The 10784-nt window shown below is 42.3% G+C and overlaps 2 protein-coding genes across 2 annotated transcripts; both read left to right on the plus strand.

Moving 5' to 3' along the window:
• On the plus strand, positions 1–3758 carry LOC131428904 (uncharacterized). Its single transcript, XM_058592964.1, has 2 exons — positions 1–2062; positions 2269–3758. The coding sequence occupies exons 1-2, from the start codon at positions 1–3 to the stop codon at positions 3756–3758; spliced, it is 3552 nt and encodes a 1183-aa protein (XP_058448947.1).
• A 381-nt stretch (positions 3759–4139) lies between these two features.
• LOC131428906 (uncharacterized) lies at positions 4140–5315 on the plus strand. The gene has a single exon (XM_058592965.1). It carries the CDS (start codon positions 4140–4142, stop codon positions 5313–5315), a length of 1176 nt encoding a protein of 391 aa, XP_058448948.1.
• Positions 5316–10784: the final 5469 nt, after the last annotated feature.

Raw genomic sequence — 10784 nt, forward strand, 5'->3', positions numbered from 1 at the left:
ATGGCCGAAGAACAACGTGTCCAGTTGCTTACGTCACGGAGAACGACAATGTTGGAATCTCTGGGTCGGGCGGAGGTTTTTCTGCAAAATTTCGATGCTCGACGAGATGGAGAACAAGTACCGCTGAGGTTGGAGTATTTCAACAATATGTGGACGTCGCTTGAAGAAGTACAGGCGGAGTTAGAAGATGGAGCTACGACGGCAGAAGGTAGGGCAGAGCATGCTACAGTTCGGGCGGAGTTTGAGCCGCGCTTGTTTATAATAAAAGCTGGTTTAATTTCTAAAATGCCTCCTCTTCCTACAAATGCTAATATCCCTCAACCCCCGCATGTTACTTCCACTATCTCTGGCATCAAATTACCAACAATTTCGCTTCCTGAGTTCGACGGGGACTATAAGCAATGGCTAACATTTCATGATACGTTTTTGGCTTTGATACACAACAATGCGGATGTTCCACCCGTTCAGAAATTCCATTACTTAAGAGCAGCTGTTAAAGGGGAAGCTGCTCAGTTGATTGAGTCTATAGCAATTTGTTCCGCTAACTATTCTCTGGCTTGGCAAACTCTCGAAGAGCGGTATTCTAATGAATATTTACTCAAGAAGCGACACCTGCAGGCACTTTTTGACATCCCACGTATGAAGAAAGAGACTGCAGCAACATTTCATGGGTTAGTGGACGATTTTGAGCGGCACACTAAGATTCTTCAGCAGCTAGGAGAACCAACGGACACCTGGAGTACCATTCTCGAACACTTGTTATGCACGCGTTTGCATGACGATTCTTTGAAGGCTTGGGAGGACTACGCTTCGACTGTCGAGAATCCCAATTTTACTTGTTTGATTGACTTTCTTCAACGGAGAACTCGAGTTCTGGAATCGATTTCGGTCAATCACCATCAATCTACCAGTACGTCCAACAGCGACGCTGCGTCTACTAATCATTTTCGAAGGCAGAGACAATTTCGTTTGTCATCTTGCGCTTCTACAACTAGCACTTCTTTCAAGTGTTCAGCGTGCAACCAGACACATTCATTGGCAAGATGCAGTAAATTCAATAGCATGTCTATAAGCGACCGCCAGCAGTTTGTAATTTCAAAACGATTATGTCGCAATTGTCTTAGAGAGGATCATCTCGTTCGCCAATGTCCATGCGAACTCAACTGTGAAAAGTGTAATCATCGTCATCACACTCTTCTACACACTGGTCAATTCACCGGCTCCAAGAACAGCAACGATACTGTCGAGTCTACAGGCAAGGGTAACGCATCGCTTTCGAACGTTATATCTGAACAATCCATGGTGGCCGCCACTGAAAATACTTCGACCGTTGAAGCGAGTGTTCCTATTCAGCATCCTCGTGAAAACGTATTTCTGTTAACCGCCATCATCAACGTCGTCGATTCCTTTAGGCAGCATCACCCCGCACGAGCTTTACTTGACAGCGCATCGCAACCAAATCTAATCACCGATCGCTTGGCTCGTATTCTACGTTTGAAGAAACATCCTGTCAACGTCACCGTTCAAGGAGCTGGACAGATGTCGAAGGTCATACGCGAGTCCGTTTACGCGCAAGTCGCTTCAAGAAAAGAGCAGTTCTCGTGCGGAGTCGATTTCCTAGTAATGGATAAGCTGACCGCCAATCTTCCCTCACAGAATGTATCCACAGCTAATTGGAGAATGCCGAAGGATCTATTTCTCGCGGATCCCACGTTCAATAAAAGTCAACCAATCGATGTAGTACTTGGAGCAAAACACTTCCATTCATTTTTTCCAAATGCATCACGCATACAACTACATGGCAATCTTCCATTACTGGTTGATAGCGTTTTCGGATGGATCGTTGCAGGTTCTGCGAACCCTACCCAAGAAACGTCGACAAATCATGTCAGTTTCGTTGCCGTATCGATGGTTTCCTTGGAAGAAAGTCTGGAACGATTTTGGAAAATGGAAGAGATTACCACCAAGGATAATTATTCCGTCGAAGAGAGAATCTGTGAAACGATTTACCAATCGACGACCGATAGGAAGCATGATGGCCGGTATATTGTCCGCCTCCCTCGTAAACTTGATTTTGACATTTTACTAGGGGAATCAAAAGCTACCGCACTACGACGTTTCGAATATTTAGAGCGACGTTTAGAACGAAATCTTGAATTGAAGCTAGAATACCACAAGTTTATGCAAGAATACTAAAAAAACTAACAAAACCATGCAACGACACGGGAACTAAAACGTTTTACTTACCACATCACCCTGTTACTAAAGAATCGAGTACAACGACAAAGGTACGTGTCGTGTTCGACGGTTCGGCGAAGAGTTCTACCGGTTTCTCATTAAACGACGCCCTCTGTGTTGGTCCTGTCATCCAGGATGATCTACTTACCATTATCCTACGATTCCGTACCTATCCGATCGCTCTAGTTGGTGACATAGCGAAAATGTACCGTCAAGTTCTTGTACATCCGGACGACATTCCGTTACAGCGAATCTTTTGGCGTTTTTCTTCGGATACTCCCGTACAATCATTCGATCTACTTACCGTCACTTACGGTTTGGCTCCGTCATCGTTTTTAGCAATTCGCACGCTACAGCAGCTGGCTGAAGACGAAGGCAGTTCATATCCACTCGGCAGCAAGGCCCTACGTAAAAACTTCTACGTTGACGACTCTATTGGGGGAGAACAATCCGTTGATGGTGCAATCCGGCTACGCACAGAACTAAGCAAGCTGCTAGAAAAAGGTGGATTTATTCTACGAAAATGGACCTCAAACCGACTTGAAGTACTTAAAGGCCTAGAAACCGATCAAATTGGTACGCAGTCTACTCTGGAGTTCAGCCCACGTGAGACAGTAAAAGCACTGGGGATTATATGGGAACCTGAAGGGGATTTTCTACGATTCAATCCTCAAGTACAAAACGATGCCAAAACGCTTACCAAACGATTGAAATTATCATCCATAGCCAAGTTATTTGACCCTTTTGGACTGATTGCGCCTGTAGTAATTCGAGCGAAAATTCTCATGCAGCAACTGTGGCTTCTATCGATAGGGTGGGATGATCCTGTTCCTGAAAATATACGCCTCAACTGGGAAAATTTCAAACGCGACTTACCAAAAATCTCCGCTTATCGAATAAACCGTTACGCATTTCTCCCACGCTCTATCATACAGTTGCACACATTCGCCGACGCGTCAGAATTGGCTTATGGCGCGTGCATTTACGCTCGTTGTGAAGATGAACACCGAAACATTGGAATTCAGCTTCTTGCTGCTAAATCTCGAGTTGCTCCTTTAAAACGACTGACCATCGCTCGCCTAGAACTGTGCGCTGCTGTCCTTGCTGCACATCTCCACGCAAAGGTGAAACAAGCCATCGACACAAACGTATCCGCCTCATTCTTCTGGTCAGATTCATCCATCGTTCTCCAATGGTTACAATCACCGCCAAACACATGGCAAACATTCGTCGGAAACAGAGTTTCGGAAATTCAACAATTTACCCACGGTTGCTGTTGGAAACATGTCCCAGGTAGCGAAAACCCAGCCGATCTGGTGTCCCGTGGAATGTCGGTCGATGAATTCCTGAGCAGCAAATTATGGACACAAGGACCCCCCTGGCTTTCTCAAACCACATCTAACTGGCATGTTTCGATTCCGCCAACTGTACATGAAAATATGCTAGAAGTTCGACATGTCGTAGCAACCGTTCAAACAACACAATCAATCAACCCACTGTTCCTTCGATGGTCGTCGTAAAGCCGACTTTTACATGTCGTGGGCTATTGTCACCGTTTTATAGTGAACGTACGAGCCAAGACCAGAACACAGCCCGCTCATATTACTATACCTGTTACAAAATTGTTATCAGTGGAACTACTTACCCGAGCCAAACTTACCCTAGTACGCCTTGCTCAACAAGATGCCTTCCGTCCTGAAATAAGAGAGTTGGAAAAGGGGGAACCAATACAAAAACACTCAAGTGTACGCCAAATGAGTCCCTTTCTCGACGAGAAAAAAATACTCAGAGTCGGAGGTCGCCTAAAATTAGCACCATTACCCTACCAAATGAAACATCCTGCCCTACTCCCCAGCTTTCACCCCCTATCACGTTTAATTGCCGAATTTTATCACTTAAAAATGCTTCATGCCGGAGGTCGCTTATTGCTGTCTGCTATTCGTGGAGAATTCTGGCCTCTGCATGGTCGAAGGTTAATCCGCAGCACTGTACGCAAATGTTTCCGCTGCATTCGTATCAGTCCGGTACCTGCTCGTCAGCATATTGGTCAATTGCCCATCCATCGAATTGTTCCCAGCCGCCCGTTTAGCATCGTCGGAGTAGACTACGCTGGTCCATTATACCTCAAGCCAATCCACAAGCGCGCAGCACCAGCCAAGGCATACATCTGCATATTCGTATGTTTTGCCACCAAAGCTGTGCACATCGAACTCGCCAGCGATTTATCCACGCAGGCATTCTTAGCTGCACTTCGCCGGTTTATTTCCAGACGTCCAGCACACATCCACTCCGACAACGGCAAAAATTTCGAAGGTGCTAAAAACGATTTAGTAGAACTATTCACTAATCTTCAAAACTCGGAAGAAAATGAGAAAATTGCATCTACCTGTGCTGACGAAGGAATAACGTGGCACCTTGTACCACCAAAAGCGCCTCATTTCGGGGGATTATGGGAGGCTGCTGTCAAACTTGCTAAAAAACAGCTCTACCGTCAACTAGGTCCATCTCGCCTATCATTCGAGGATGTCAACACGGTGCTCACTCAGATCGAAGCACTGATGAATTCCCGGCCTCTACTTCCCATGTCGGACGATCCGGATGATTTAGCAGCGCTCACACCAGCTCACTTCCTTATTGGAACCAGTATGCTCGCCTTGCTCGACCCAGACCATCAAAACATTCCAGTCAATCGGCTTGATCATTATCAAAAACTGCAACTCCACGTGCAAAAATTTTGGTGCACCTGGCGCACTGAATACCTCCAAGAGCTGCAGGCTGACACTGTAATGCATCAAAGAAACAACAATATACTACCCGGACGAATGGTTATTATTGTCGACGATTTGCAGCAGCCGATACGCTGGCCACTTGCTCGGATTTTAACTACCATACCTGGCCCAGATGGAATGACGCGTGTTGTGACTTTGCGCACTGCTCGAGGAATCATTACCCGGCCTATCTCCAAAATTTGTTTGCTACCGGATTCCAATGTTGCCGCAAATGATGAAGAAAACGATTTTCCAGCACAACGACCACAATCAGCTCAACAATTCGTAGTTCCTGCAAAAGAAAACTAAAACTTTTCATTGAATTTTGTATACTAACCTAGTTCCTAAGTTCGATTTTTGTTTTGTTTTGATTTTGATTGAAATGATATTCCAAGGCGGTGGCGATGTTTAGAATTACCATACTTACCCACCGAGTTACCCGCTAAACAAAATTAGAGTGTAGAGTATACCTTGTAACCCCAGCTTAATTTGTTGATCGTACATGATTGACATTCCTTCTCACACGTTCGTTGCGCACTACACTACCATGATTTACTGCTGGGGTGAAGCAGAAAATTAATAGAGTAAACTTATTATAGTTTGACCGTCGAAGAAAGCACATCGCAGAATAATAAAAGTTGCTGTAAAATAATTAAAATCCTCTTTCTTGCCTGTTACTTGAAGAGTCCGTTAAGGGTGAAGGTGCGCGATTTTTCACGAATATTTATACCGGACACAACATGACATTTTTATGAATAAAGTTGTCAGTAGATAGATTCTACCGGCATGAACTCCATTCGTCGTTGCCATTAGGGTATGAATAGATACTGTATTTCATGGATAGTGAGACGTGCTTTATGTTTTTCTCATTTTGAAAACTATGCAATAATTGCATCAACCATCTTTTAAAACGAGGTTGAGTTTCATAGGGTATCTGTACCCTAGATCATCTCAGGTTTACCACTAATTTAACATTTTAGGATCATTACTAATAATGATATCTGCTGTCTTTGATTAATACATTGCACTGTGGGGAAAAAGGATGAAAAAACGCGACTTTACTCAATAATTTCATAGAAATCTTTGAAAATATTTTCAAAGTATGTTTATCTTATGTAGAATTGACCGTAGAATCGATTGATGACAATTAGAATAGCCACAAAATTCACTATCATGGCCGTTTTGCCCCAATTTTTTCTTTTTTCCTACCTCACTAACTGTAAAACCCTGAAAAATGTATTCGACTAATGGCTCCTGACAGTTTTATTAGTTTTATAAATAGATTGCTGTTTGTCAGAACGATTGCAAAAAACTGTTTTCTGTCTTACTCCAAATCATTTTCTTCAATCAATTATGTTAAACCAAGATAGTTCGATGTTACGCACATAACCCTACAAATTAATTAACAGGTAGTTTCCATGATCCCATGAATCGTGCAACATCGTTCTACCCCAATTTTCCTTCAAACTTAATTTTAAGTTCAATTCTGATTCACGATCCTGAAGCAAAATCAATGCTACCTAGCCATAGTGGTCCATATTACTTCAGTGATCCAAGTACATACAATTGGAATAACAATACTAGTTCGTTTAACCCGTTTTACTCCAATTAATTCCATAAATCGTACCATTAATTAAACTTTCTTTCACATTTCAAAAGAAGGCTTACTGCGGTTTGGTTGGTAAACGACTGGACAATGCGCAATTCAGGCCCCAATGTGGTTCTTAGCCTCTTGTCCAGTAACTCCTATCCCTACCTCCCCGCGGTGCCGGCTGGGGTACGAGCAACCATAGGAAAGATCGGGTAACCAACCCCGGTGGGACCTTGGTCGTATGCTGACAGGGAAGGGGGTCCTCTTCAGAGGATGTCGGAGCGTCTGTGCTCCATGTTAGGAGCGGCTTCAAACAGCGTCTGTTCTGGTATCCAGCGGCTGAGTATGAAATGCTGTATCCCGTCCAGCTAAATCCAAGGTGGCAACCCCACCAACGGGATCGTCCTAGTGCTAGTTGGGACGTTAAACAGAGCAAGCACGATGATCCTCCGGCGAGACAGTGGGTTGGCGCAGGCCTAATAAGCCGCCCGTAAAACACCTATTACGAATGATACAGGAGAGAATACGACCCGGAACAATCGGCATAGACCCACGCAACGAAAAAAGGACTACGATTGGAAACTTGGAACATGGAACTGCAAGTCGCTAGGTTTCGCAGGCTGCGACAGGATAATATACGACGAACTAAATCCTCGCAGCTTCGACGTCGTAGCGCTGCAGGAGCTTTGTTGGATGGGACAGAAGGTGTGGAAAAGCGGGCATCGAGCGGCTACCTTCTACCAAAGCTGTGCCACAACGAACGAGCTGGGAACTGGCTTTATAGTGCTGGGCAAGATGCGTCAGCGAGTGATTGGGTGGCAGCCGATCAACGCTAGGATGTGTAAGTTGAAAATTAAAGGCCGTTTTTTTCAATTACAGCATCATCAACGTGCACTGCCCACATGAAGGGAGACCCGAGGACGAGAAAGAAGCGTTCTACGTGCAGCTGGAACAAGCCTATGGCGGCTGCCCACGCAGAGACGTAAAAATTGTCATCGGGGACATGAATGCCCAGGTAGGAAGGGAGGCAATGTACCGACCGGTAATCGGGCCGAACAGCCTGCATGCCACATCGAATAACAACGGCCAACGGTGTGTCAACTTTGCGGCCTCCCGAGGAATGGTAGTTAGAAGCACCTTATTTCCCCGCAAGGATATCCACAAAGCCACCTGGAGATCACCTGACCAACAGACCGAAAACCAAATCGACCACGTTTTGATCGACGGAAAATTTTTCTCGGTTCTCGGTTATCCTCTACGGGCACGAGTCCTGGACAATGCTTGCGGAGGATCAACGCGCACTAGGTGTTTTTGAACGGAAGGTGTTGCGAACCATCTTCGGCGGAGTGCGGATGGAAGACGGTACGTGGAGAAGGCGAATGAACCATAAACTGCACCAGTTGCTGGGAGGACCAACCCTCGTCCAAACGGCCAAGGTCGGGCGGTTACGGTGGGCCGGGCATGTTGTTAGAATGTCGGAGAACAACCCGGTTAAAATGATCCTCGACAATGATCCGACCGGTATAAGAAGAAGAGGCGCACAGCGGGCAAGATGGATCGATCAAATTGAGGACGACCTGCGGACCCTTCGCAGCTACCGAGGCTGGCGGCGAACAGTAATGAACCGAGTTGAATGGAGACGCCTCCTGTATACAGCAGAGACCCGCGTGGTCTACGACTGAAAGAGTAAGAGTAAGTAAGGTTGATCAAAACCTACTGATATTGTGTAGAATACCATGAAAAGTAGATTACAAATAGATTCAATGACCGCACGAATCATGCTATATCGTGTTACTCCAATTTATCCTATCAATATTGGTGTGAAACGGTATAACATGATTTTAATTTTAAGTTCTTTCTAGTTGTTCTTTTTATTTGACTGATATAATTTTAATCAACCGCAATAAGCCTCCTTTCGGAATACGATAGAAATTTTAACCAATGATACGATTTATGAAATAAATTGGTGTAAAACGGATTAAAAGGGCTAATACTACCAATCCTATTGTATGTACTTGGATTTCTGCAGTTTCCTACGTAATGTGAACCAATATTGATAGATCGTATTGGATCTGGTTCTGGATTGTAGATTAAAAACGGTACAACGAGTTTCCTGCTGTCATTAAAACTATATGCCAATGATTTGTCAGACCTTTTTAAATCAGAAACATTCTATTCGGTCTTCTGAAACTTCTTCTGTGATATGTTATATAGTTAAACTTTATTACAATCCAGTACAAAAAGAAGGGTGGGTAATGTCAGAGACATAACTGGATGACTTGAATAGGAATTAAACTGGTACACTCCCGAATATCAGTTAGTGAATCGATTATGTGAATTGTGCAAGCTTTCCCCTTCTTTACTAGAATTTGAAACGATGCACTGCACTCAAGTACGGATTAGTTACATCAAACGTTCTGACATACAGTTCAATATTATGAAATAATTTATAAAGTTCTTCATGATAAAAAAGGAGGACGTATACGTTAAACTTTTTTATTCAATACGAAAAATTTTGAAATTTATATTAATGCAAATATAATGAACATTAAAACATGTGACACTACCAAAATCCAAATAAAAAAGTCGAGAAAAATGCGAAAATTTATCAATTAGAATCAATTAAACTGAAAACCTTCACTAAACTGGTTATATTCACTTCTGATTTGCATAGGTATTTCACCAGATAAGTATTTCTAATAGTCCTTTAGATAATATTTAAATCCATTAGAAGGGCTGATTTTGCGTAATATTTCCCATCGTTTTCCACTTATTTTGTTAGAATACAAACGATAAGCAGCAGGATGACGCAATCGATCTGCTTTGAAGGGATTAAATACTGAACGCCATTGATGAAATATCGAACTGAATTCTTGATACTTGAACCTGAGCTGAACGAAATATATCAAGTATTAACGTTTTATACCTACCCAGGTACGAGAAAAACGTCATGACTTTTCTTTCGTTTATACCAAAAATTTCAGAACACTTTAAATTTTAATTATTTGTGATTATGTCATACAACTGAAAATGTTATCATAAATTGATGATGATATTTCTGATGGCATGTAGTAAAAATTATGTTGATACGTTAGATACAACAAGAGATACTCACGATTAAAAACTTATTACTCTCTCAGAGGGGAAATTTGTAAAAGGCGCCTTGTAGTCTACGACAAAAGTGACCTTGAGGTAAAATGAACATGATAGCATTTAGTGCGGTCCTTCTAAGTACGTAGAATCGATTTTACTGACCATTTTACACCAAAAAATGCTTTGTGGTCATCTGCCTCCAAAAAGTCGTAGCGTTTTTGATCCATTTTTCCCTACTGTGCATTGGTTCAAAGAATAAGAAGAACATATATGCATTCTGCTCCGATTTTCACGTTTTCATAACAGAAGTATAGTTCATTTTCACACTAATTTTGATTGTTAGGGCTGCTTCGGCGAAGATATTGGCTCCGAATGCATCATATGTGTGCTGAAGACCGAGTAATCGGATAAATACTGTGATGTCCTGACTAATGAGACGACTATTGGTTCAACTGCCCTATATCATTTGAATTAGTCTAGATGGCAAAATGTTCGTGTAGGTGTGTGTCAAAATATTTGACAAATTTTTCACAATAATTGCTTGGCTAATTTGCATAAATATCAATTCAAACGAAAAGTATTATAACAGTTTAATTGAAATTTCAATTGAATTTTATCTGAATCTTACACCGGATTTCGGGATAATAGGGTGATAAGTGTTAAATATTTAAATTTCCACGAATATTTTATTTGAAAGTGACAGTGCAAAAATACGCAAAATCAATTTGCAGGTCTTGTTAGTTCATGGCTAAATACAATTCGTTGAAACAGCTGTTGCGTTCTTTATTCTTTTATTTCTGATAAATTTCCTAACCAAGAAGACTTGCGGATCCGGAAATATAGGGTAAAGTGGATTAAAAATTTTATACCATCACTGAAAAAAGGGCGAAAATTTTCTAATTCCACCTCAAATTTTCTCCAATTGATAGTTTTTATCAGTAGACGGTCAAACAAACCGATTTCGGTTATTCTTTCAAGAATCGAAGAAAATTATTTTGAAGAATACTACAGTATTATATATGATAGTATGATTGGTATGAGAAAGGCATAATTACACCAGTAGGTGGATTAAAACAGGTTTTTGGTATCGCCAT

The sequence above is a fragment of the Malaya genurostris genome, chromosome 2 (assembly GCF_030247185.1).
Source record: "Malaya genurostris strain Urasoe2022 chromosome 2, Malgen_1.1, whole genome shotgun sequence".
NCBI lineage: Eukaryota > Metazoa > Arthropoda > Insecta > Diptera > Culicidae > Malaya > Malaya genurostris.